Here is a 25,956-nt window from a genome sequence, read left to right as displayed (position 1 = left end):
CATTCCGAAGGATTTTGTGGACACCCATCTACACCTGAGCTAAGTTCAGCCAGCTAGGTCAGCAAAGGAAAAGGGAAAAGGAAAATTCACTATGTCTTACACATAAGCATACACGTACACACACACTGTATGGCGGTATCAATAATAACCACATTTATTTAGTCAGCTTTAACATCTGGACATTTCCCTAAAGCCTATCTTATCCAACCATCTGATCTAATAGATAAGGAAGCTGAAATCCTGGAATGGTTCACACACAGGCATCTAGAGCAAGACCTGAGATTTGGGTTTCTAAATGCTGATATTTGAGGGTAAGTCAAGAAGTATTTCTGCTCAGATTCTGGTTTATACATGCATGGGCGTATTCCAAACAAAACACCTTTAGACATGTCTCTGTGATCAGCGGATAGCTGAAGGCAAGTTCTTTCAGTAATAAACTTGTCAGTCTCATTAGGGCGCCTTCATATAATATCCAATCAAAACAGTGGTTTCCAAGGGGATCTGCTCAGCCAATTGAATTCAAGGGTGAGAGGTCAGCTCAGAAGGTTATGGCGACTGGCTATTACTTGGGGGAATCTGAAGGGATAATCTTGAGAGATTTTCTCAAAGGACACAGGAAGAAGTTCTAAGAGAACTGAAAACTGAATTGTTAAGGAAAAGGCCAGGAAACGATTTCTGTCATGATAATGCACCTGCTCATTCTTTGAAGGTAGCAAGGACTGAGCTGTAAGAATTTCATTAAGAAACCTTACCCAATGCACCCTACAGCCCTGATCTTGCTGCTTCAGACTTCTTTTTGCTTTCCAAACTCCCAGAACATTTAAAAATAACACGATTTGAGGTCCCTGAGGATGCCAAAGCTGCTGTTTGACATGGTGGTATAAATCAGAGAGCAGAATTCTTTAGGGAAACCTTGTTGTTGTTGTTAAGTGCCGTTGAGCCAATTCTGACTTATAGCAATCCTGTATAGGGTTTCTGAGGAGCCGCTGGTGAGTTTTGAACCACCGACCTTGTGGTTCAAACCAACATTTCAGTCCAGTGTTTATCCTACAGTGCCACACCAGGAAAGGGTTAGAGAGGTGGAAATATCACCTTCGGAAGTGTGTAAACTTAGTTCTATGGAGGGGATGTCAAGAAACAATAGCGTCACATTTTGATATGTTTGTTTAATAAAGGTGTTTAGGACTTTGACTTACCCTTACATGCTTCCAGTCATTGAGCTTCTTTGCCATCATAAAACAACTCTAAAAAGCAGGTATTGGGTTGTATATTCTATAGACAGTGAACATGAAAATGGAAGTACAGAAAGATGAAGTAAGTTGCCCAAGAGCACACTGGTAGAACTGGGATCAGACCCTAGGCTGCCTAAATTGGGGCTTTGTGCTTTAAACCACTAGGCCCGTGGCTGCCACTGTTGTATGCTATGTATATCTAAACCTGCAACCACCCGATGAAGTAGAGCCTCAGTTTTCTCATCTGTGTAAGGGAGCAATAATCGCTTACCTTCTAGGGTGGCTAAGAGCGGTAAGTGAATGAAGAGATAAGAGAGTTAACACTTAACATTGTGCCTGGTAGAGTCTTTTGTCAATGAATGCTTGTTGTTCTGTGCCGTCGAGTTGGTTCCTACCCGTAGCGACCCTGTACAGTGTTTCCGAGGCTGTAATCTTTACGGGAGCAGAAAGCCTCAGCTTTCTCCTGAAGAGCAGCTGGTAGTTTTGAACTGCTGACCTTGTGGTTCGCAGCCCGATTCATAACCACTATGCTACCAGAGCTCCTTCAGTGAATGCTAGCTACTGTTAATATTAGCTTCCTGGTGTGGCGCTATAAGATCAACCCTAGACTGCTAATCGTAAGTTTGATGATTCAAACCCACCAGCCGTTCCTTGGAAACCCTGTACTGGGTTTCTATGAGTCAGAACTGATTCGATGGGACTGACACATAACAACAGTAAGTGGTATTATTACCATTATTCATACTCGGATAAATGCAGCAATACTCCTAAGACATACAGGGGAAATGTGGTGTGGCAGAGCATTAATGACAGTGGGGAACATGTTTCAGGTCAGAGCATTAGGTGTTGTAATGTGAGAATTACATCTTTAAAATGTAATTAAAATTCAAAGACCAAAAGGCCTCCTTCATGAGCAAAGTTGATTTCTGGTCCCTGAATTCTTAGCCTCCCTACACAAAGCTTCCTGTGAAGCTCACAGCCTGAGGTGGGAATCTGGAGATGAAGCAGGAACCAGTGACTGAATGATTAGGATTCTGTGTGAATTGTTTAAATTCATCTGCAACTACCAGCTGCCATCAAGTAGGTTCTGACTCATAGCAACGCCGTGTGTGTCAGAGTAGAATGTACTCCATAGGATTTTCCAAAAGTAGCTTACCAAACCTTTCATCCGATGTGCTTCAGGGTGGACTGAGCCCTTCAGCCTTTAGGTTAGCAGGTGACTCCATTAATCATTGGCACCACCCAGGGACTCTGAAATTCATCTCTACAGGGTTTGTTTTATTTCAATAATGATACTACTGAAATTTTTAACTAGAAAGGGGATACGGTTGACCATCTACATTTAAATATTTGGTCGCTGGGCAAATTCAGCCAAATCCTTAGTTGTAAGTACCACGGTGGCTACCTCTAGGGACCCAACAGGGAGTGAATGTAGTCCACTGCCTTTCTGTTTAGTCCAACTTCATTGCTGGGCTTCCAAGTAAATTCTTCATCCTCTCACTTCCCTGCATGCAGGATAACAGTGACTAGGAATTGTCAGTGTACTCATCAATTCATAGAGTTCTAAAGGTTGGGGAAGGATCCAGGACATCAAGAGCCAGCGTGGCACTGGAGTAAGGCAGACAAGGGTCACAGTCCCAGCAGACCATGTCCAAGCTGTGTTGGAAACCCTGACTGTCTGCACTGCTGAACCATGGCTTTCTCTTGGGTACAGTGGGCATTATCACAGGTATCTTGCAGAGTGGCTATGAAGTTTTACTGATGGCCACTTGCATAGCTCCCCCGGAACCATCCTTAAAGAAGTGAGGAACAGAGGCATTGGGAGACAGGAAAAGCAGCAAGGGATGATGGGGTAGAAGTAAAATCACTGAGCCAGGACTAAGTGCTGGCCTTAGAAATCCTCAGATGGACACTCCACCCAGGGCCGGGGGACAGTGTTATTGGGTTGGAAGAACATAGTGGGGACCAACTTTCAACCGACAGACTGCCTTTATAGGATTTTGGCTCATAACATGGCCCGAGTACAAAAGAGGCATATAAGAGTGACTCATACATAACAGAAACAACTGCTGTCCTAAATACAGTGGCAGAGGTTGACATCATTGGAACATGGGAAATTCCCCTTCCTCAGTGTTCTATACTTCTCAAGGAAGTGGCAGAGAAGTTCCACCTTCCAGCTGTTGGGCCCTTGGGGGACTTTTCATTGCAAAGCTCTCTCACTTACCCAGATTTCCAGAAAGAAAAAACGATTGGATTGTAGTAGACTGGGCCTCTTCTAAGTGCTTTTGATTTATTAACACCTAAAGTCCTGGTGTCATACTGTGGGTTAATGCATCAGACTGCAAAGCTATTTGAACTGCAAAGTTGGTGGTTCAAGCTCATCAGCTGCTCCTCGGAAACCCTATATAGGGTTGTTATGGGTCGGAACTGACTTGACAGCACTTAACAACAACAACAACAAAGCTTCAGACAGACTTCTAGTGTGGCGCTGTAAGATCAGCACTGGACTGTGAACCACAAGGTCAGCAGTTCAAACCCATGAGCTGCTCCTTGGAAACCCTATATAGGGTCACTATGAGTCAGAAATGACTCAATGGCATATAATAACAACAACAGCAAAAGCTTCAAACCACCCAATGAGTGAGATGCCATTATTATGGCTTCATACAGTTGAGAAAAATCAGGCACCATGTTTTGGGCTGCTAACCACAGGTCAGCGGTTCGAATTTACCAACTATTCCATAGGAGAAAAAGGAGTCTTTCTGCTCCCATAAAGATTTACAGCCTCAGAAACCCAGCAGAGGGTTCCTATGAGTCAGAATTGATTTGGGGGCAGTGGGTTTGGAATTGTTTGGAGTCCTCATGGAGCTGTGGGATCAGCACTGGAGTGTGCTAACCGCGAGGTCAGTACTTCCAATTCACCGGCCATTCCTTGAAGACCCTGTACAGGGTCACTGTGAGTCAGAACTGACTTGATGGCACATAACAATAACAACAAAGCTATCCAACCACCCAGTAAGTTAGACACTATCATTATGTCAGACAGATTAGAAAATTGAGGTGAGAGACTGGAGTCCTGGTGTGCTGGTGTGGGTTAATACACAGGGCTGCAAGGTTCAAGCTCACCAGCTGCTCCTCGGAAACCCTAAACAGGGTCGCTATGAGTTGGGATCAACTGAAGGGCACTTACCAACAACAAAGAGGTAAAATTTCTGAAGTCACATGGTTAGTAAGTGGCAGAGCAGAGATTTGAACCCAGAGCCTGCACTGGTCACCACTACCCATTAGTGTCTTGGTGCTCTAAATGGATTCAAAGAAAACTGAGGTCTCTGAACCCTGGCACCAACTCCACATTAGTGGGGTGGCAGAAAGCATGGACAAGCTCTGTGACTACACCCAAGGGAGGTGTCTGTGAGACAGGCCTAAATCCGGGAAGGATGACAGAATGGAAAACTGGGACTCCAATCGCATCAGCCTGCAGCTTTTGAAATGTAATGGACAAACCCTAAAACCTCTCAGAACCTGTTTCCTCATTTGTAAAGTAAGATGTAGGATTAGATAAACTGAGGTCCCTTTCAGCCTGCATTGCTTTCAGCTGCCATCATGTTGGTCCCTGACTTTCGGTGACTCCATGCAAACAGAATGAACTGCCTATCCTCCACCATCACCAACATCATTCAGATCAGACCATTGTGACCCATGGCGTTTTCACTGGCTGACTTTATGAAGGCCAGACCTTTCAGAAGACTTGCAGTCCTAGAGACCAGAATTCTGTCTTTGGTAGTACCGATGGACTGGACCTGAATAAACCTGTTTGCAGCCTAAATACCAATTCTAATGCTAGCATTTTATAACCTTAAAGTGAATAGCCCCCTAGTCTTCTCAGAACCCACAAAATGCTAGTTGGGAATCAATATTTTCAGAAGCACCCTTCCTTTTATCAATGGCATCCAGAAAAGAGGAAAAGTCACTGTCCTTTGACCACAGAGATCCTCTGGTGTCTGGCCAGAGCATGGGAATCTTGGCTTTCTCTTCTCCCCAAAATGAACTTCAGAATGGCGCTGGCTGTGCCCTCCACATTGTTTGGAAAGAAAACCATAAGATACTTCAGAGAGAAAACATCCTTTGATTTCATTAACGTTTCTTGGCACCCTTTCCCTGAATAATGTGTTTTCCAGCTCACAGTGAAACATCCCAGCATCTGAAGCTGAATGTTGTTTGGAATCTGTTGATTTGTTCCACCAACGTTCCTCAATTGAGTCTGCAGATTTGCTGAGCTCTCATGTTAACATTGGCAGTGGCGTCCTCGGATTCTTGCCACGCTGTCCAAATGTCTCTGGTGCTCAACGAGACTTAAAGGCTATAAGCAGAAACGAATGCAATTGTGTTCTAAGTGGAGGGATTAAGAGTGATTTGCTTCCCTCCTTTAAGATGTCCTTGCCTGGTATGAGAGCCGTAGTTACCTGATTTGAGCCTGTGACACATTAGACTAGTTGGATTCTAGGACAGGGAGAAGGCTCTGATCCATGCAGGTGTAAACTTCCATCACAGCTGACCAGAACCTAAATCCACCCCAATTCCTGGGTCTCGGTGCTCTAGATTTCTCTGTGCCCTGGGAGGCAAGGCATTTTATGACTGCCTAGAAAATTAGAGCTTAAAACTGTTGGGAATGGTTTCACCAAATCCTCTTTGTCTTCCCATAACCTGGCCTTCTCTGTCCTCACAGCCTCACAGCCACTCTGGCTAGTGTTGGTGCTGCCAGCATTCCTAGTGCCGGGCTGGTCACCATGCTCCTCATTCTGACCGCTGTGGGCCTGCCGACCGAGGACGTCAGCCTCCTGGTAGCTGTGGACTGGTTGCTGTAAGTGCCTGCAGAGGGGGTTCTGCTGGGGACTGAGTACTGCTTCCCAGTAGTGGCAGACCATCGAGGTAGCAGCCAAGCTCTTAGCCAATCCCCATGGTAACACTCTCCTTCTTCCCACCCTCTCTCCAACACTCAGAAACTTAACAAGCAAAAGACAGACTCTTGGAGAACATCACAGTCTAGTGGGAAAATCAGATAGGTTAGAATACAACATTAAAAACATCATGTTGTGAGTGAATTACTAATGTATGCAGTGAATCTCAAAACATTGTGTTGGGTGAATGAAGTCAGCGTATTCTATTTATAAGAAACTCTAAGGAAGGTAAATGTAATCTACATCCTGGGGCCAGTGGTAGAGGCCTGGGGATTAACTAGGAAGAGGCGCAAGGAAACCTTTCGGAGCAATAAAATGTTTCCTATGCAGTTATATGCAGGAGTTTACGTGTGTTAAACCATGCACTGAAAATGGGTATCATTTATTATATACAAAATATACTTCAATCAAGTTGATTAAAATACTAAAGCACAGAAAGTAAAAGCATGGTGAGAAAGACTGTTATTCCAGTCTAGGGCGGAAGGGTAGAGTGGACACTATTAGGAAGTCATTCAAATAAAATGGCTTCTGGATTTTGACCACTTACTATGAGTACTTGATGTCGTTCTCTTATAACAACCCTGAAAGGCTGATGTTCTTTACCCCATTTTAGAGATGATGAAACTGAGGTTTAGAGAGGTAAAGTAAGTTGTGTCAGATTGACTCTGGAGTCTATCACATTCTTACTCATTGCCATGGTTCAGTTTCTAAATGATGATGAGAGCTGAGCTGAATCACAAAGGTTACCCAGGGTGGAGAAGTGGATAGCAGAGTCCAGTCCGGAGGGCACAGAGCCCATACAGAGTCTGAACCTGTAAGCCACTTAGTGTTGGAGCCCACAGTGCAAACAGAAGGGGCAGTGAAAGGTGGGGCTGAAGGACAGTCTTGAAGGCCATGCTGAGAACGTTGAACTTGACCTGGTATGTATATAGCCCAGCTACCTTTCCCAGTGAAGGACATGATCCTAGTGTAGGAGACTTGCTGCTCATTCGTAGGCAAGTCTAGCCAGATGATCCCAATAAGACTAGCTAGAATCATTGTGGTTTGGGGTTCTGATGTCTATGACATGTACATGGTCACCTGCTGCACAGTCTTGGAGGTGGTGTGTTGGGAGGTGCTATTGACTTCAACTTCAGAGGTTCACAGTCCTGGCACCTATATCCCAAGGCCAGACTGCACACATTTACTTTTTAAACTACCTCATATGCCAGTGGCAGTTTTTCTGACATTTATCAACATAGACTTTAAATGTTTGAAGTCAAACTTTATGGACTTGAATTTCCACTATGCTAAAACAATAATTTCCTTCTCTCCACACCGTCTTCCAAAGACAGAAAAATGCAAGTGGCTGAAGGCAAGAAGGGCAAAGGGACAGGCTAGAGGGATACCTGATGTCTCCATAAAACTGGCTTTTGATGGTGCAGCAAGTGGGGTCTAGGTTAGAAATAAGACGTGGCCATCGGGACATAATGTATTCAACTCAACAGGGCTACAGGAAGCTCATGAGGTGAAGAGCACAGGAAATTAACTTTTAGGGGGCCTGTCTCTGCCAATGTTTATTAGGTGGTGGGGGCGAGGGGTGGAAACAGTCCTTCCTTTGTTGTTCTCTGTGTCCTGTGTTGGATCTAAGGGACAGCCTTTATCATGAAGACTTTCAGATAGTACATAGAGGCAGCTGAGATTAGAGTGGTGTACAGGTGGGAAGCATTTGGAGAGAATAGATGAAGGAAGATAATGACTAGAATGGAATTTTGATGTGGAAAAGAATGAAAGGGAATGGAGACATTGACCATAAACCATTAGGGGCAAAGTACCAGAGAACAATACAGGTAGGATCCACTTGATCATAGAGGGCAGTGTGAGAGTCAGGTGGCTCTCCACTCTGCAAGAGAAAGGAAGTTCCCAAACACCGTTTGCCTCCCTTGTGATCTGTTGCTTACTTATTCCTCTTCCTCTTCTCTCACTCTGGCTTTCACTCTCATTCTCACTCTTTCGATCATAGCTACTATTTTTTCCCAAAAATTTTCATCACCCCAAACAGAAACTCTGTTCTTATTAAAGGGAACTCCCCACACACACTCTCTCCCCTCAGTCAATGGTAACCACTAATAAACTTTGGTCTATAGACATTTTGCCTATTCTAGATAATTCTTATAAGTGGGCTCATACAAATTTATCCTTTGGTGTCTGACTTATTTCACTCAGCATAGTGTTTTCAAGGTTCATCCAGGTGGTAGCATGTCTCGGAACTTCATTTCTCTTTATGGCTGAAGACTGCTCCTCTGTATGTGTATCTGTCACTGTGTCCATCCCTCTGTTGGTAGACATCTGAGCTGTTTACACCTTGTGGCCTCATTATTTCTTGAGCTGTCTCTACAGACACTGTCATATAAGGTCCCTTGCTTTCCATTACAAGGTCTTTTCTTAAGTTTGTTTCTAAGGCTTGAAATCCATTGTTAGAGATCTCATCTCTTTTAAAAAGTGTTATTATTATGGAATGTTGTCCCCACTATAATACAAATGCCTTTGAGTGGAAAAAGTTCAGAATATATAGTGGATGAATAAAAGGTGTTGATATTTGGTAGGCTCTGCAATGTTTTTTTTACATGTGTTTTCATTTATTCCCTAAAAGAGTCTTGTGCTGTATGTTGTTGTGGTGGTGTATGTTGTTGTTGTGATCTACCGAAGAGTCAGCCCAGACTCACGATGATCTCATCCACAGTGGCCCCGTGCCTGGCCATCCTCATGAGGGTTTATAAATTGAACCATTGTAATCCATAGGGTTTTCATTGGCTGGTTTTCAGAAGTAGATTGTCAGAACTTCCTTTCTTATCTGTCTTGATCTGAAAGCTTGTTCAGCATCGTAGCTACATATAGGCTTCCACTGCACATGAAGGGCACTGGCCAGAATTGAACCCGGGTCTCCTGCATGGGAGGCAAGAATTCTACCATTGAATTACGATGATATATATCATGGATGAAGGAGCTCTGGTAACATAGTGGTTACTAATCGGCTGCCAGTCTCAAGGTCAGCAGTTTAAAGCTACCAGCCACCCCAAGGGAGAAAGATGAGGCTTTCTCCTCCCATAAAGATTTACAGCTCAGAAACCCTATACAGTGTCACTAGGAGTCAGAACCAATTCCACGGCATACCACCACCACCACCATATCATGGATGAGAAAAACAAGAATTAGGTAGATCAAGTCTTGCCCAAGGACACAGCGAAGGTCAGCACAGAGTGTGGTCAGCTCAGCGTCCTTCTCTCTAGCCTGCATGGCCTCCCAATGAGTACCAAGCAGTTCTAACAGTTGGGACACATTGCCAAGAGATCCCGAATCAGGAAGGTTGGGGGAGACAGCCGGTTTGGGTCACCCCTGGGTCTACTTACCAAGCAGACAGTTTTTAGCTTAGCTTGGTTTGTTTTTTTTTCCCCTCACAGGATTAAAACAAACCAAGCAAAAAGCCTAAATGGGGACAACTGGAATATTGTCAAGGTCACAACCAATGTTGAAATTCAAGCCAATGTTAAAACTCACTATTGTGGGCCTAGGTCTTCTCAGCTATCCTTCTCTTTCAAGCCTGATGGATCTGAGGCATTTCATGAAACATTCAAGACCCTACTTACTTTAGTTCCCAATGTTTGGGCGGCAAAACAAGAGGACCAAGCCTTCCCAAGGCACTCCATGCAGATGCGCACATGTTCACACTCACCCAGGAAAGCAGGACATCCTAAGTAGAGGGTTGAGACGTCAGTAAAAAGCAATTGGCTGAATGTTGTTGTTGTTGTTACGTGCCGTCGAGTCGGTTCCGACCCATAGCGACCCTGTACAGGGTTTCCGAGGGTGTAAATCCCTAGGATAATACATTTGGATTAACTATATTGATGAAGTCATAGATGAAGGGACTCTACCCCAGGCTGGGACTAGGAAACGAAGGAGCGAATGAAAAACTCTTCGGTAGCTACTGGGGCTCTGACCTCAGATGGAGGGAGGCCGTGTGGTCAAGGGGAAGAGACAGAGGGAGGCAGGAGCCCTGGGTCTGAACTCTGTAGTTTGTATTGGGCAAGTATGTCTCTGGGTTCTAGCAGCCTTGTGTATTAAAGATCCGATTGTAAGTAGGAGTCTAATCCGATGCTCTTGGGCGCCTTTCTAGTTTGAAGACCCAGAGTTGGATTCTGTTGGTGATGGATGTTTGTACACAATGAGCATGAATGTTTCTTGAAAAAGTTATGCAAAAGGGTGAGAGAGGATCCTGGGAAAATGTGTGTAGGGGTCTTTAGTTGGGTCAGGTCTGCTTTGAATTAGGAATGGTGCCGCATTCTTTCTCACCAGCAAGAGGAGCCCTGGAAACAGATTCTCTCAGTCATGAGTTCATTGGATGTCCATTAGTGTGTGTTTGGCGAGTTGGAGGTGGGAAGACGTGAGGTGAAGTGTGGGGAAGGCTGGTGGGTCCCTATAAAGTCATTTGTGCAGGAAAAGTCAAGAAAAATTAAAGGTTGGTGGGCTTTTCTTTGGGCAAGATTTGTAAGTGTTCATAACTTTAACAGTTTTTCGATTTAAATCTAAACAAAACCTGCAGTGATATTTAATGCGCCATGGTATTTGCCAACTACTGGAGACCAGCCATTGTCATTACTGCCCGCCAAGCTCAGGACATTTTTCAGAGGCAGGCTTAGCTGTTCTGTAAATGTCGTGGCACAAACCCACATTCTGGAACCATGAAAAGCGCCCAAGTCCTGAAATACCAAATGGGCATGGTTGGTAAGAACAGAGTCTTCCTGGGTCCAAGGAGTTCTTTGTGTCAGGAATTGTTCACAACTATTTATGAGTTCTCACTGACACCTCTTTCAGTCCTCCTGAAGGAGACAGACGGGAATGAAACCGGGGAGCCCATGCCAGGGAGAGGTGATAAATAGCTGAGGCTGGCCACACTTAAATGAACCCAGGGCCCACTTATCACATCAGACACTGTTGGTGAGATAGTTTTTTGGGACACATTTTCTAATTAAAGGATTTAGTGGAAACGCAACATAGGAAGAAGACTGGATAACGCCCTGTTGTTGGGTGCCTTGAGTCGATGCTGACTCATGCTAACCTGTATGACAGAGTCGAAGTGCCCAGAAGCTTTTCTAAGCTGTCAGCTTTATGGGAGCAGATCATAAGGTCTTTTGGTTAGCAACTGAGGGCTTCACCATATGTCACTAGGATAATGTCCCAGAGTGGAGGGACTCTGAGACTTCTCTCATTAACATTTCTCCCTGGAGGGGACACAGCACAGTGCCTCCGAATCTTCTGGAAGGCTTGTTAAAACACAGATTACAGGGCTCCACCTCCAGAGTTTCTGATTCAGGGGTCTGGGGTGGGGCCTGAGAACTTGCATTTCTAAAACGTTCCCAGGTGATACTGATGATGCAGCCAAGAACCTTACCTCGGGAAGCACTAGACAGGGAAACAGAGGCTCCTGACTGTGGGTATATGAGTCCCTCTACTCCACCATTTGCTGAGAATTCATGCACCCATCAGCAAAACAGATTGTGTGTATGCAGTATTCTAATGCAAATAACACATGCATTATACCAATTTTGCAAACCACACAACCCCTTTGAGCATCAGTTTCCTATGTGTGCTGTGCATGTTATATGGGTGTACTTGTTATATGGAAAAATAGGATAATACTTGGCAAGTGTCCCTTTGGTATCAGGCATTATTCTAAACACGTGTTTAAAAGTTCAGCAACGTACTGTTGTTGTTAAGTGCCGTTGAGCGGTTCCGACCCATAGCAACACCATATAGGGTTTCCGAGGAACAGCTGGTGAGCTTGAACCACTGACCTTGCAGTTCAAATGGCTTTGCAGTCTGGTGCATTAGCTCACAGCGCAACACCAAGACTCTGTTTCTCTTCATAATTAAATTTCCTCTTTCTAGATCATGCCTTTTGACCTAACTTTTCACACCCAGGATGTCCAACCAGATTCTCTCTAAATAATTTTTCTGCTTCCACCCGTTAAATGAACAATTTATCCCCACCCCCTCCTCCACTTGCCCCTGCCTCACCTCATGAAGAAAACATTGTCTCAGTTTTCAAATTGCTTATAGCTACTCATGGGGACCCAGACAGCCCATTGCCATTGAGTTTCTGAGACTAAATCTTTATGGGAACAGATACCTTTATCTTTCTCCCACAGAGTGGCTGGTGGTTTTGAGCTGTTGACCTTTCAGTTAGCAGTCTAATGCCTAACCCACAGCACCACCAGGTTTTCTTAGTAGTGGGGACAGATGTGGTCAAATCATCACAACAGAGTATGTTAGGTAGAAAAAAGAGAAATAAGTATAAGATTTGGTGGAGGCACACAAGAGGAAGTGATTCACGCTGGTTTATACTTGAACCAATAATAGTAATAACAATAATGAACAGCTAGCTGTTGGGAACTTGCTTTGTGCCAAATACTATGACGAGCCTTTTCTAGTCACAGAATTTGCCAGAAGACCTTTCGTATAAGAAATACTCAGTACATTTGAGCTGTTAGGATTTTCTCAATACCCTTGATGGTAGACATTTTTTTACATATTTTATAAATGAGAAAATTGAGCCAGCTAGGCTGTCGCTTGCCCTGGTGGAGGCAGGATTGCATCCTAGGTTTGAATTCCAAGTTCATACTCTTCACTAGTGCTTAGACCAGTCCTCCTTCTCTTTCCTCAGTCCCCAGAATCATGGCAGCCTCAGGTGACCCTCCTGTCACACTGTGCACTAAAGATAGTCTCCCAACACCGTGCAGTTCTGAGACATGGACAAACTGTTGTATCTCTTAATATGAATTTGAGGCATATGACCTCGCCGGTATTTGAGGTTTTTAGACTTAGGGAAATGGCAATTTCTTAGGGTTCAACCCATTACCAGGAACCAGATGAATTCTGGGTATCCCTGCTTCTTCGCCTCTGTTCTGTGAGAGTCAGAACTTTCAGACAATCCCCCCATCTTCCTGTCAGATGGTTCCAATGGCAAAAGAGGGAGAAAGAGAGCACTTTAGAAACTCCTTTTCTTCCAGGGAGCCAGACCCAGGGTCTCAGTGGAAAATAACTTGGGAGAATTCCTCTCATTTTTCATTTCTGGTGGTCTCAAAATGATAGCTGTGTCATCTGGAGTGAATCCATGTCATTAAAAAGTCTGCTTCTATGTCCACTCCATTCTTGTAGTTCCAGACTTAAGGAGTACATCAAGCACACTAAAATTGTTGTCACCAAGTAGCCAGAAAGCGCCTGAGGTCAACTTGGCAGACATAAGTGACCAGAGCTTGTTGTGAGAGAAAATGAGTCTTTGTCTGTGGAGCAAGTTGTAAGGGGTTTACAACCTCACAAATTCTCAGATCCTGCTTATGGGCAGAGTTGGACTTCCCCAGAGCTGGTCAGACATTCCCCTGGTGGCTTCAGCATGACCTGCCTCATGGCATTTTCAGAAAGAGAGATAGATACAGAGAAGCCATGCTCATCATGGGCACTTTCCCAACACGCTTTATTCCAGAAGAAGCTGCCATGATAGGCCTCTAATATAACCCTATACAGGGTCACTAGGAGTTGGAACCGACTCGATGGCACTTAATAACAACAGTATTCATATCTTTTCATCTTTAATTTTTCCCAAACTTGCCCTTGACTCCTGTAGCACTCCTTGACTTCCCTGCTGGAGTGATGAAATAGCATCACCCCCACTTAAGGACATGGCTTCACCTCTGCTCTGGGTCTCACTCCTTTCTTTTCTCCAGAAACCTGGCTCCAGAGATCATTCCATCTTCTCTGTAACTTTAATTTCTCCTTCCTTGTTAACTCCCTCTCATTAGGGTTAACCATGTTTGGGTCTTCCATCTCTTAAAATCAAACCAGACCATAATGCCTTCTCTCAGTCATCCATTTCTCCCTATCTTCTATTTTCTCTCCTTTCCTTCTCAACCAAACTTCTTGAATAAGTTGTTTCGTATAAATTATGTTTCCATCTTTTTGCCTCTCATTTGATAATCTACCCACTGGCTTCTGTTCCTGCTTCTACCAGTCCAGTAGTGGTCTGTTGTTGTTGTTGTTAAGTGTCGTCAATTCCGACCCATAGCGACCCTGTATAGGGTTTCCAAGGAGCAGCTGGTGAGCTTGAACCATTGACCTTGCAGTTCAAATGGCTTGCAGTCTGGCGCAGTAACCCATAGCGCCACACCAGGACTCCAAATTCTATAATAGCAACAATAATTTATTTTAGGTCTTTGTTCCGAAGAAAAAATTAAGGATTCTACTTTACGTATGACTTACAACTAGTGCTTTCATATTATTGAAATTGAAGGCTAGAAGTTCCAGACTGAGAACATTTCAGTGACATGTTAGCCTAAAGTTCTACTTTCTTCCTCCTCCCTTCCTTCCTTTCTTCTTTTCTGTCTTCATTTCTTTCTGTGCATGTGTGTCTTTCCAACATTCTTCTCTTCAGGACATTGAATACCTAGAAACGTGGCCAAAAGGAAGGACTCTTGACACTTACGGATAAGAGGACAAATCCACTGTTAAAGAGTTTTTAAACACTACCTGGTTCAAGAGGCACGTTGGAAGAGTTCATTGGGGGAGGCAGGTGGTTAATAGAGAGAGCAAGATAAGGTTTTTATTTTTTCTATGATACATAGCCATGGTGCATATTGTTGTTAAGTGTCAGCAAATTGGTTCCTATTCCTAGCACCCTGTATAAGGTTTCGAAACAACAGCTTCTGGGTTTGAACCACCAACCTTGAGGTTAGCAGTCCAGTGCTTATCCTACAGTTCCACACCGGGACTCTCTGGTCCATATTAGTGAATGATAAAATCATGGCTGTATTCTTCATCCAACAGCTCTGTTTGGCATTGGGGGGAGGATGGGAGTGTGTTAGGGTGCAATGGGAAAGGCGATCATAGTTTTAAGCCTTACAAAAAGATGAATTCTCAGTTATAAAGAATTCTGTCTTAGATCTCTAGTGCTGTTATAACAGAAATACCACAAGTGCGTGGCTTTAAAAAGCAACGTTTTTTTCTTTTGCCATTTATGAAGCTAAAAGTCCACATTCAGGCACTGATACGCACTAGACTGCTAACCATAAGGTCAGCAGTTCAAACCCATCAGCTGCTCTGCTAGAGAAAGATGAGACTATCTGTTTCAGTAAATATTTACAGTCTTGGAAACTCAGCACAGGGTTGCTATGAGTTGGCATCGACTCAATGGCAGTGGATTGGGTTTGGCTTTGGGGGATTTGAGCACTAAGGGAAGGCTGTCTCTCTCTGTGTCAGCCCTAGGGGAAGGTCCTTGTCCCCTTTGGACATCTGTGGAGACTGGTGCATTTCTTGGAGATTTCCATGTCTCTTGGTTTCATTCTTCCCCTGGGTCTAAGAGTACCTCAGCACAGGTAGACCAGATCCAAAAGAGGTGCTTTACTCTGGACTGTTCTTTCTTGGAAGTAATGAGGTCTTTCCTCTCTGCTCAGTTCTCTCTCCATTTATCTCTTAAGATAAAAGCTGTAACTCAAGCAAGGGTGGTAACTGGAGTAAGGATGGGGCTTCTAAGGCTGCGACTCAAGCTATACCTCATCCTATTCCTCCCTCATTAGCATACAGAGGTTAGGATTTATGACACATATCCCAAAGTGGAGGGTAGTTAGATCAGATCACAAATGGATGGCAGCTACACAATAATGGGAATCATGGCTTAGCCAACTTGATGCATATTTTGGGGCGGACGCAATTCAACCCATGATGATTCCCAAGTGGTTAGTTTTTCTAGTTGTTGTTGTTAAGTGCCATCTAGTTGATTCCAACCCATAGCAACCTTGTGTAGGGTTTCCAAGGAGCAGCTGGTGAGCTTGAATCACCAACCTTGCAGTTCAAATGACTTTGCAGTCTGACATATTAACCCACAGTGCCACACCAGGACTCCGGTCTTTCTAGTGGAACTGACAAATAAAATTAAATATGTGAAGCTAACCTAGAGTTTTCCAGGAACAATTTAAGTCAGAAGGAATTGCTAGATACAACTAAGAGTGACTGAAATCTGGGTACTAATTTTGAGATTTGGGCACATGATTTCCCTCAAATGCCTTTCCTTTGTCTTTCTTCGTCTTGTCTTTTTCATTGTTACTGTTTTCTGAGTGCTTACCATTCATCAGACAGTATGCTAAGCACTTATACTTGTATTATCTCCTTTAATTTTCACACAAGTCTGTGAGAGAAATGTGACTATTATCTTCAGTTGATATTTAAGTAAACAAGGCTCAAAAAGAGTGTGTTAACTTGCTCCAGATCAGAAAAAGGGTGAAACATGGAACCAAAACTCAACTCCAGGTCACTTTAATTCAAGACCTTGACCTCTCACCCATCATGTCATATTACTTTCTCACTAAACGTTTTCTACTTGTTCCTAGGGACCGGATGAGAACATCAGTCAATGTCGTAGGTGACTCTTTTGGGGCTGGAATTGTCTATCACCTCTCCAAGTCTGAGCTGGAGTCCATTGACTCCCACCACCATGGGCATGAAGACATTGAAATGACCAAGACTCAATCCATTTATGATGACATGAAGAACCATAGGGAAAGCAACTCTAATCAATGTGTTTATGCTGCGCATAACTCTGTCATAGTAGATGAGTGCAAGGTACCATTTCCATTTTTGGATATTGAGACTTGTATATAGTAGTGCATGCTCAATTTCTTACAAAACTCAAAAGCCCTGCATGTATTGTTGTTGCATTTATTTTTGTAAAGGATCATGTAACCCAAGCTTCTAAGAGTCTCAGATCATCTAACTCTTTGTCTAACATGACGGAAAATCAACAATTCTAATACTGAAAGAGCCAATCAATTGCTTGTATTGCCCCTTCATGTAAAACAAAGGATTCTGATCTCCCCAATTCACCCACTTCACTAATTTGATCCAGTGTATTGAATATTTCCCCTAGGAATTTGTGGTTGCTAGAGCTTTTCTGGCTTCTAAGCATTGTACTTTTCAAGTGAAACACCAAAGGAAACACCCAACATCATTTAAATTATAATGCACAGATTTTCCTCCTTGTAGATCATGTATTGATCTGCTTTGCACAACTATCTTTTTGTTAATTTGTGTGTGTGTGTGTGTGTGTGTGTGTGTGTGTGTGTGTGTGTGTGTGAAGGGTGAGTTTTGTCCTGTTAGTCACTTTGCTCCAGAAAGGGGGAAGCAATTCCAAGTTAAGGACAACTATCCTCAAAACATTTATCTAAAGATTAAAACAAACAAAATCCCACTCATGGGTGGTGCACACATTCTCAGGTGCTAACTGTGTTGAGATTCAAGTCCACCCAGGCTCCTCAGAAGAACGACCTGGCAATTTACTTTCAGAAAAGCAGCCATTGTAAACCGTATGGAACACAGTTCTACTCTGGCACACAGAGGGTCACCATGAGTGAGAATTAAGTCTATGGCAGCAGGTTTATTCATCTCACACACTTCCTGGAAGCACCATCTTTCCTATACAGGATGTTCTGGGCTCTTCTCCAATCTGTTGGGTGCTGAGACTCTGAGCTTGATGGGTTCTGCCTAGCCTTCATTACAATTAACCTAGCATTGTCAAAGACAGAGTATCATGACCAGAGTGAAGCAAACTTGGAGAAACCTGGCACGTGAACAAAGAGACAACTCTGGGGGATGGTTTGCTAAAAGGGTTCCAGGTAGTAGCTGAGGGAAATCCAAACCCACCACAAGTGTCTGATATTTCTTGAATTTTTGTTGATAAGTCCTCATTTAGTAGCTGATTTAAGTACGTCTCTTTACCAGACTGAAAAATAGTTTTTGTTCATACTCTTTGTTTATATCAGGGACATGTACGGATAAACCATGGCTCAGACACAAATTAGGAAGGGAGTTCACCTATCTACATTCAGTTACAACAGTGAATTGACTTTCAGTAAAAAATGATCCTGATTGTTAATGTTTGTTGTTGTTGTTAGGTGCCATTGAGTCAGTACCGACTCATAGCAACCCTATGCACAGCAGAATAAAAACACTGCCCGATCCTGGGCCAACCTCACTACTGTTGCCATGCTTGAGTCCGTGAATGCTGCCCCTTGGCCAATCCATCAAGTTGGGGGGGTCTTCCTCTTTTTCTGTTAACGTATTCAGTGCTTAACAAACACTCTTCATTCTCCTGAAAAGTTAATGTTTCACACATCTGAATGAATGTGTTGAGACCATGAAGATATTGCCTAACTAAGTACAATTCAAGAGCAAACATTCCTGTGGAATGGGTTCATGCTCTGTTATGTTCAACAAGTAATTAATACGTGCCTTGTAGGGTTTAGTTGAGCGTTCCATCTCATTCCTGTGATTTCTTGTAGTTTGACATTAATTGATTTTTTGTGGAGTGGCTGCTACTCCACAAAAAATCTACAAAGTACTGAATTAGGCCCTGGAGGATAGGAAAACAAGTTTATAGTTTTGTGGTAGTGTTAAGACTTGAATCTAAATTACGACCATACAGAGAAAAAAGAAAAGGTAATAAGAAACAAATAATCATAAATATATTATTTTTATTTTGCAGTTGTATGTAAAAATAAACATCACCTTTGATTGTCCTTGTTGTTAAGTGCCGTTGAGTCGATTCTGACCCATAGTGATCCTGTATAGGGTTTCCACAGAGTAGGATTGTCCTAGCACAGTGCAATTGGGGCTTTTCAAAGGACCTTCTTATAGGACATGTTTTGAAAAGAAGACACATGTGCATGGATAGATCTGTAAGTTCCATAATGCTCTGGGTCTTTTTTTCTTAATTATATCAAGCACAGCTGAAGACATTTGCTCATTTTTTAATCAAAGTAATTCATAGGGAAAAAAACCAATGAGAAGAAAGACTTTGTCACCATTTTTCACTTCTGTGCCCTAGCACCTAACATAGTGCCCAGCGTAAAAGGGTGTTCAGTAAATATTGGCTGAATGTAAGTCCTGTAGAGATAGTGATTCAACCTCTCTACATAATGACCACTGTGGACTCATTGGTGAATTAACCTTGAGATGGTCAAATGATCAAGCTGATCAGATCATGAAGATGATGAAAATGGCCACTTTGGTTTAAGACCCATTTTAGCTCTATTTTTTGGAGAAGCAGTTGGGTTCAGTGAAGATGATTTGTGGTCCTCAGTTTTTGCTAGGCAGGTCAGTTTTATCCTAATTGCACTAGATCTGTTAACTCTTGGGAAGTACTGTCTTGGGAAGTAGGCACCCAGAGCAAAGGAGATGAAAGGACTCCCTTTTTCAGAATATCTGGGTCATATTCTCTTGAACTTCCTTTTGGTCAATTCTTAATCTCACTGATTAAGATTTTTTTAAAAAAACTCAGATGAGAAACATCATGTTCTTACTGACAGCCCCTTCTCCTTTTTGCCTTCCTATTCCCTTACTAGAGCCTTGGTGATACAGTGGTTAAAGAGCTTGGCTGCTAACCAAAACGTTGGTGATTCAAGCCTACCAGTCACTCTATGGGAGAAAGATGTGGCAATCTGCTTCCATAAAGATTGCAGCCTTGGAAACCCTACTGGGCAGTTCTCCTGTCTTTTAGGCACACTATGTGTCAGACTGACTCAGTGGCAGAGGCTCTTTGGTTTGGTGATTATCTTAGTGGTAGAATAGAGAGGCATGGAATGGGTTGAGTAGAGGAGTCCCAAATGTCTTTCACTTTGCCAGGAAAGGAAATACCAAAAAGTTGTCCCAGCTACATTTGAAACATAGGTCTCAGTCTGGAAAAAAAGAAAGAAAAGAAAGGAAGAAACCTCCCCCATGTGCCATCTGGTCCTTCCAAAGGCACCCCAACGTAATTTATAGTTTGTGCTGCTATTGACCTGGTTCATCACTGAAAGCCAAGTAGACCCAATCAAGGTCATATAGTGAAAGACACCTTTCTCTGGACAGACAGTCTGTCCCTGGCAGTCTTTCTTGACTGTTCACTGAAGGGGAAACAACTTTGCTGCAGCTCTGGTCAAAGTTTTAACCACTTCAAGCCTTGTTATGTTACGCACGCCTTTCTGTTTTCAAAATCATGCCTGGGAATAGTAGTTTCAAGTTATGCATTAGCTGTTTTATTTTCATCAGAATAACTGCCTGTGGAGCATCCATTGCTTATTACATAGCCTGTCTGAAAACATTGGGGGGTGCGCAGTGGGGGCTGGAGGAATGCATGGTTTTTATTTTCGTTTGCTTGGTTTGTGAAGGGCACTTGGTTTTCGATTTCTAGCATGTTGTGTGTGCTCATAATGCATGCATTTCACTTCCACGTGGGTAAGAAGAAGGTCAAATTTCTTTCAAACATTGCTGCGTTTGTCATGTCTCCATATTCTAATGCTTCCATAAATCCAGTCTCTCCATTATGTGGAATATCAGTCGTGGGTTTAAGTTTGCACATGACGTTGAGGACAGACAGATGGAAGGTAAGCTAGGAAAATGACTTAGAAGTGGAGGAGCAAACCTCCCATTTGGTGTAGGGGTTCAGTTCATTTTGAGCCAGGGAAACATGACATGTAAAAAGCCCGGTGGTTGCATATGATTATGAAATACCTGCATCGAAATCATTTATATATACAATGCCACTGATTCCAGGCCTTTACTCCTCCTCTCTTAAAAAACAAAAACAAAACTAACTTTAAAGCCTGGCCAAGTTACGTGGTAGAGCCAAACCACTGTGGTTTCTGAATTTGAAATCGGGCATGTGTGTCACCCATCTGGCTTCATTGCAGCTGAACCCTCCCATGCATGACTAATACTAGCTGCTAGTTCTGCCCCTGTTCTCTGTGGTTGTATGGAGCAGCACATGGACAGGATTTTGTAAGGACTCCATTACTGTGATGGATCTCTGGGTCGTTAGATAGCCCCCCAAACCTGAAAAGTGTAGTACAAGTTACTGCCCAAATTACCAATATCTGTAGTCCTTCAATACGACCCAAGCAAAGAAATATATTTTCATGTTCTCAAATAGATGTTGAAAAGCAAGAGGCTCAAAACCAATTTGGAATGAACAACACTTACAACATGATTGAAGGCATATAGTGCGGTACCTGGTGCTCCTCCACATAACTCATGAAGTGTTCTTTCTGGTTCTTGGCCTATGAGCTGGATGTTGATGATAATTATTTTCAGGTAACTCTGGCAGCCAACGGGAAGTCAGCTGACTGCGGCGCTGGGGACGAGCCCTGGAAACGTGAAAAATAAGGATATGACTCTCAGCAAATTTTTGAATAAACTCCCCAACCTATGTTATGGTAAAAGATGATATAAAGATTAAACAAGATTTCTTTTAAAAAAAAAAAAGGAGAAAAAAACAAACACCACCCACATATGTTTCTATGTTTACTTAATCTGTTAGCTAAGATTTAGAGGAGCCGTTGTGAATCAGTGATGGGAGGCACGGTGCTGTGTCTTTGCCAAATAATGCTTCATAACCGTCTAATTTTCTCACTTGTATTATTGTTTGAATGGATGCTGCTGGAGGAGTCAGTTTGAATGGAAGATACGTTCTTGCCAGCTTCCCCTTTCTCTCAAGATACAAAATGTGGATGCTCTTTTCCCAGAGGACATGACTGAAGCAGTGTGGTCCACTCTGGGGACTGGGGATAATGAACAAATACACAGTGTGTTATTCCTTACAGTATTCTCCGGGCCTTGTCTAGTTATGCACAAGAGATTCTTTTAGAAGTCTCAGAAAGTAACTCCCTTTAAATGTCTTGTAGAGTTTAGCACATGTGTTAGTTAAAAGCAAGCTCCTGTCTTAGGGAACTGACAATTTGTCTTCTGTATCTTCTTGAAGTTCATGTTTCAAGTTATAGTGGGAGCCAGACTCTTAAAAGCAGTTGGTCTTGGTGTTCACTGTGTCTCTGCCCTATTCAATCCAGTTTGCACAAATAATTACTGAAAGTTCAAAGTACGTTTACATTAGTGATAAATATGATCATGAATTTGGAAGCAGTTTACACATGGCCACTGAACATATGGAATAAAAATAAAGAAGCACAGTCAATATAAATTTTAACCAGATTCATATCTACAAATTTGTTTATATTTGATTTGTATTTACCTGGCATAGTGAGGTTATGAAATTATTTGATCTCTGTTTCACTTTCTTGTTTCACCTGTAAAATTCTTACATCAACTTAGAAGGCCTAATCATTAGACTCTCCTCACATAGGGAGAGTAGTTGTGTTGACTGTGCATCTTTTAATATCATCTCTTTGAACCACAAGGTGGGCAGTTCAAACTCACCAGCCACTCCTTGGAAACCCTATACAGGGTCACTATGAATCAGAACTGACTCGAGGGTACTTAACTACAATTTACAGAAACAAACTAGGATTTGTCTAATATGTAGAGAGCTCTTTGTTATACTGTATCAAAATACACCATTGGAAGCAGAGCCAATCTTCTCTAATCTTCTTTGTGCAAAGGAACAGGGGAGGAAAAGGTGTAAAATCCTATAAAGGTGACATTCCTAGAGAAGAGTTACAAACTAGCAAGTGATAGGGGTCTACAGAGCTTAGCACAGGGACTCTTTGTAAGGCTGTGAAAGTTTGAAGGAAGAAACCATATACAATCAGAGAAGCACAATGTTTTGCAAGTTGTAGATACCCAGTAAATTCTTACTGATTGATTATGCAAGCTGCAGTTTTGGATGACTGTACTACCAATAACCCACAGTATTCTCCTAGGTTGCTGGGTTTGGGAACTTGTTGAGAATTTGAGAACAAATCACTGTGAAATAAACCACAACTAACAATAGTAGAGAACTCATTCCACATGTGTGAGTAAGGCTTGTCACGTGAGGCCAGCAGAGGGATGATGAGACATTTATGATAGGATGCAAATTCTCTGAGGGTAAGGTGTTTGTGGACATCACATAACCTGTTCAACCTATTATTCTGTCTCTTCTCTTCCAATTCAGACACCTTGGGACATACAAGAGACATGACATCCTGACATCCAGTTCTTGTCTCTTAAACCAGAGTTGGTTTTTTTGGATAAAGATCACTGTTGATTGATCAGTATTAAGCAGCAATTTGGTGGGTTTTTTGTTTTGTTTTGTTTTGTTTTAAGAATGTGCTGCTTTTCATTTCATTAGATGTTAAGTTACCAGGATGGCCACAGATGTGCTGCCATGGAGTAGTGGAAAATGCTTTCTTTAGAACATTCTTGGCCAACAGAACCTGGAGTTAGTTGTGAAACTGTCAAAGATTGTCTCAACTCAAGTAGTGCTCCCAAGAGCATGTTGATGCTGAGTATAGTGTTCTAGGCAAGGCATTTAAGGGTTTCTTTTTTGTTGTTATAGAAGACCAGCTTCATGCTCAGAAACACTACCATGTTTCTCAATGAGTGGTCAAACCCTGAATCCCAAAACATGCTTCCAGAGAGTTGTTGTCCTAGCACTCTGCCCACATCAAGTCTTTTCAGTTTGTTTTATCTTCAGTTTTCTTTTTTTTCCTCCTTACAATCCTGTTAGCCTGAAAATATATAAAAGGATAATACAGTCAAAAGAAACAAATACACAAAGAATGAACAAAGCAGGCTTGTCTACTTTGCAGTTGTTAAGTGCCGTCGAGTCGTTTCATGAAAATATATGTAAAAAAATCACATGTCTCTGGAAATGCAATAAATTATACTAAAAATAAACAAAAGCTAAAATTCAGGTCTAGCATGAAAATGAGGAATGTATGTTAGAGCTGACACTGGTTTTTTTGGGTCTCATTTATTCCTCCCATGCCACACCCTTTGGGGGTCTTCCTTACCCAACTGTGTATCTGTCACATGTGCCATAAACAAAACTAATGGATCCAGAGTATACCTCTAGTAGTGACCTTTTTCTAAATGGGATATATATATAAAACCTGACAGTAGAGATTTATATTAATTGATCCAACACAGATTTTGAATGCTTGTAGCAATCCATTAATATTTGATAATGCATGAATGTTATATTTATATACCGATCTAGGAGGCCAGCTACATACACTGCATCATGTAAATGCAAATAGGTCTTTAATTCAGTGCTTAGGCAACACCATTTTGTTACAGATTCATTCACTTCTTTTTAGAGATCAGAGAATTGTTTCAGGAGAAACCCAACTAAGTCAGCTTTTAATCCTTCACGTTCTCATTTTTGTCCTTTGGGAAACCCAAGTGGAATCCCCATTTGATTCTCTATGAAAATCCTGTGAATCAGATTCCATCCGTGAGAACAGTGAATTAAGCTAGTACTTTACCTCAGAGCTTCTGGATGTGCCCCCCTATGCAAAGAGCAAGGAGCCCTAGTAGTGCAAGGTTTAAGTGCTCGGCTGATAACCAAAGGCTAGCAGTTCAAACTCACCAGCAGCTCCATAAGAGAAAAGACCTGGTGATTTGCTTCCATAAACATTTGTGCCTTGGCAATTCTTCGGGTTGCTGTGAGTCCGAATTGACTTGATGGGACACAACATGCAATGTGCATCGGAGAATCAAGGCAATCATCTGGATTGTACAGATTGTATGATACAGAACGTTAGGTGACAACATCTGCACCAAGTAGCTGTCAGATTCAACCCTGTACTTCATGTTGTGTGTGGAAACACAACCTATAAAGTCTCATTTGCCTGAGGAAGTTATCATGCCCCACAAAAGAGAAATATGTCCTTCTTTTCTCAAACTACTAGTCAGTCTAAATGTCCATGAAAGCCTAAAAGAAAAAGAAAAGGTGCCAACATGACTAGCTCTTTGATTTTGTTGTGCAACCTAAGAAAGACTTAGGAGAAATCTAGTTCACAGGGAGATATCTATGTCCTGTTAGGTGATGCCAGGAATGACAACTGTCATTTGATGAAAGGATTTCAGGTCATTTCTACTGGTGCATGGGGGAGTACGCATTTGTAGAAGCATCTAGTCTAGAGGCCCTTTCAAAATGAATGGGTGAGGTAACTCATCTAACTGGGTTCGAAAAGAAACCCCAATCCTCTTGTGTTTTTACAACTACCATACTTCCCTTTGCTCTTAATGACAGATGTTATATTTCAGTTTTTCACTTTTGTCAGAATCAAGGTTTCTACTTGTGCAATTTTCCCCATGGAATACAGCAGTAAATCCAAGCAGGGACACACATATCTCCGAAGTTCACACTCTTGATCCACAAGTCTTAGCAGTGCTTGCCTGGTGTGCGGACTGAAAGCACTCAGGAATTACAGCCCCTGGAGATGACTGCTCCCTCTCTCTCCCCAGACCATGCAGCTGTTTGGGCGGCTGCTTTTGCTTTGCTTATTCTCCAACTAAACTCATTCCAAGTTAAGAAAATGGACCAACTGGGACTTTTCCATGACTTTGATTCTCGCTCTTTGAGTAAGGATATTAGTTAGGGTCTAGGGGGTCGAAGATGATTAAAGTAAAGCAAAGAGCTAGAAGTAATTCTAAAGTGAGAGTTTTGCCAATCTAGTTGTCAGGGACAATACATGCTCTTATTATCTGGGATAATTTCTGGCTAAAACATAGAAGAAGGGCCACTGGGTGCCAATTCAACCAGTTGCATATAGGCAGATTGTTCTCCTTGTGTGAGATGAGGTAGAAAGAAACTGCTCATGTAACATTTGCTTATGGTTTTCTCCAAGGGAAAGGCCAATTTCCTTCTCCTTTCTCCCTATTCCATTCATCACTGCTGCTGCTTAAAAGACGATTCAGTGAACAACCCAACCGTAGATGTTAGTACAAGGATTGGCTTTACAATAGACGATTTGATTAGATAGTAT

The 25,956-nt window shown here is 42.5% G+C and overlaps 1 protein-coding gene across 1 annotated transcript in view; it reads left to right on the top strand.

Annotated features, from left to right (window-relative positions):
- The window catches only part of SLC1A2 (solute carrier family 1 (glial high affinity glutamate transporter), member 2), a 194,809-nt gene extending 173,311 nt beyond the window's left edge, over positions 1 to 21,498 (top strand). Inside the window, exons 9-11 of the mRNA XM_006864894.1 lie at positions 5,959 to 6,093; positions 16,606 to 16,837; positions 21,341 to 21,498. Of these exons, the coding sequence (XP_006864956.1) occupies positions 5,959 to 6,093; positions 16,606 to 16,837; positions 21,341 to 21,412 (439 nt within the window). The 3' untranslated portion in view covers positions 21,413 to 21,498. The remainder of the gene's footprint in view (positions 1 to 5,958; positions 6,094 to 16,605; positions 16,838 to 21,340) is intronic.
- Positions 21,499 to 25,956: the final 4,458 nt, after the last annotated feature.

Source organism: Chrysochloris asiatica, unplaced genomic scaffold (assembly GCF_000296735.1).
Source record: "Chrysochloris asiatica unplaced genomic scaffold, ChrAsi1.0 scaffold00072, whole genome shotgun sequence".
NCBI lineage: Eukaryota > Metazoa > Chordata > Mammalia > Afrosoricida > Chrysochloridae > Chrysochloris > Chrysochloris asiatica.
The sequence above is the reverse complement of the archived record's forward strand: the minus strand, read 5'-3'. Positions and strand labels throughout refer to the sequence as shown.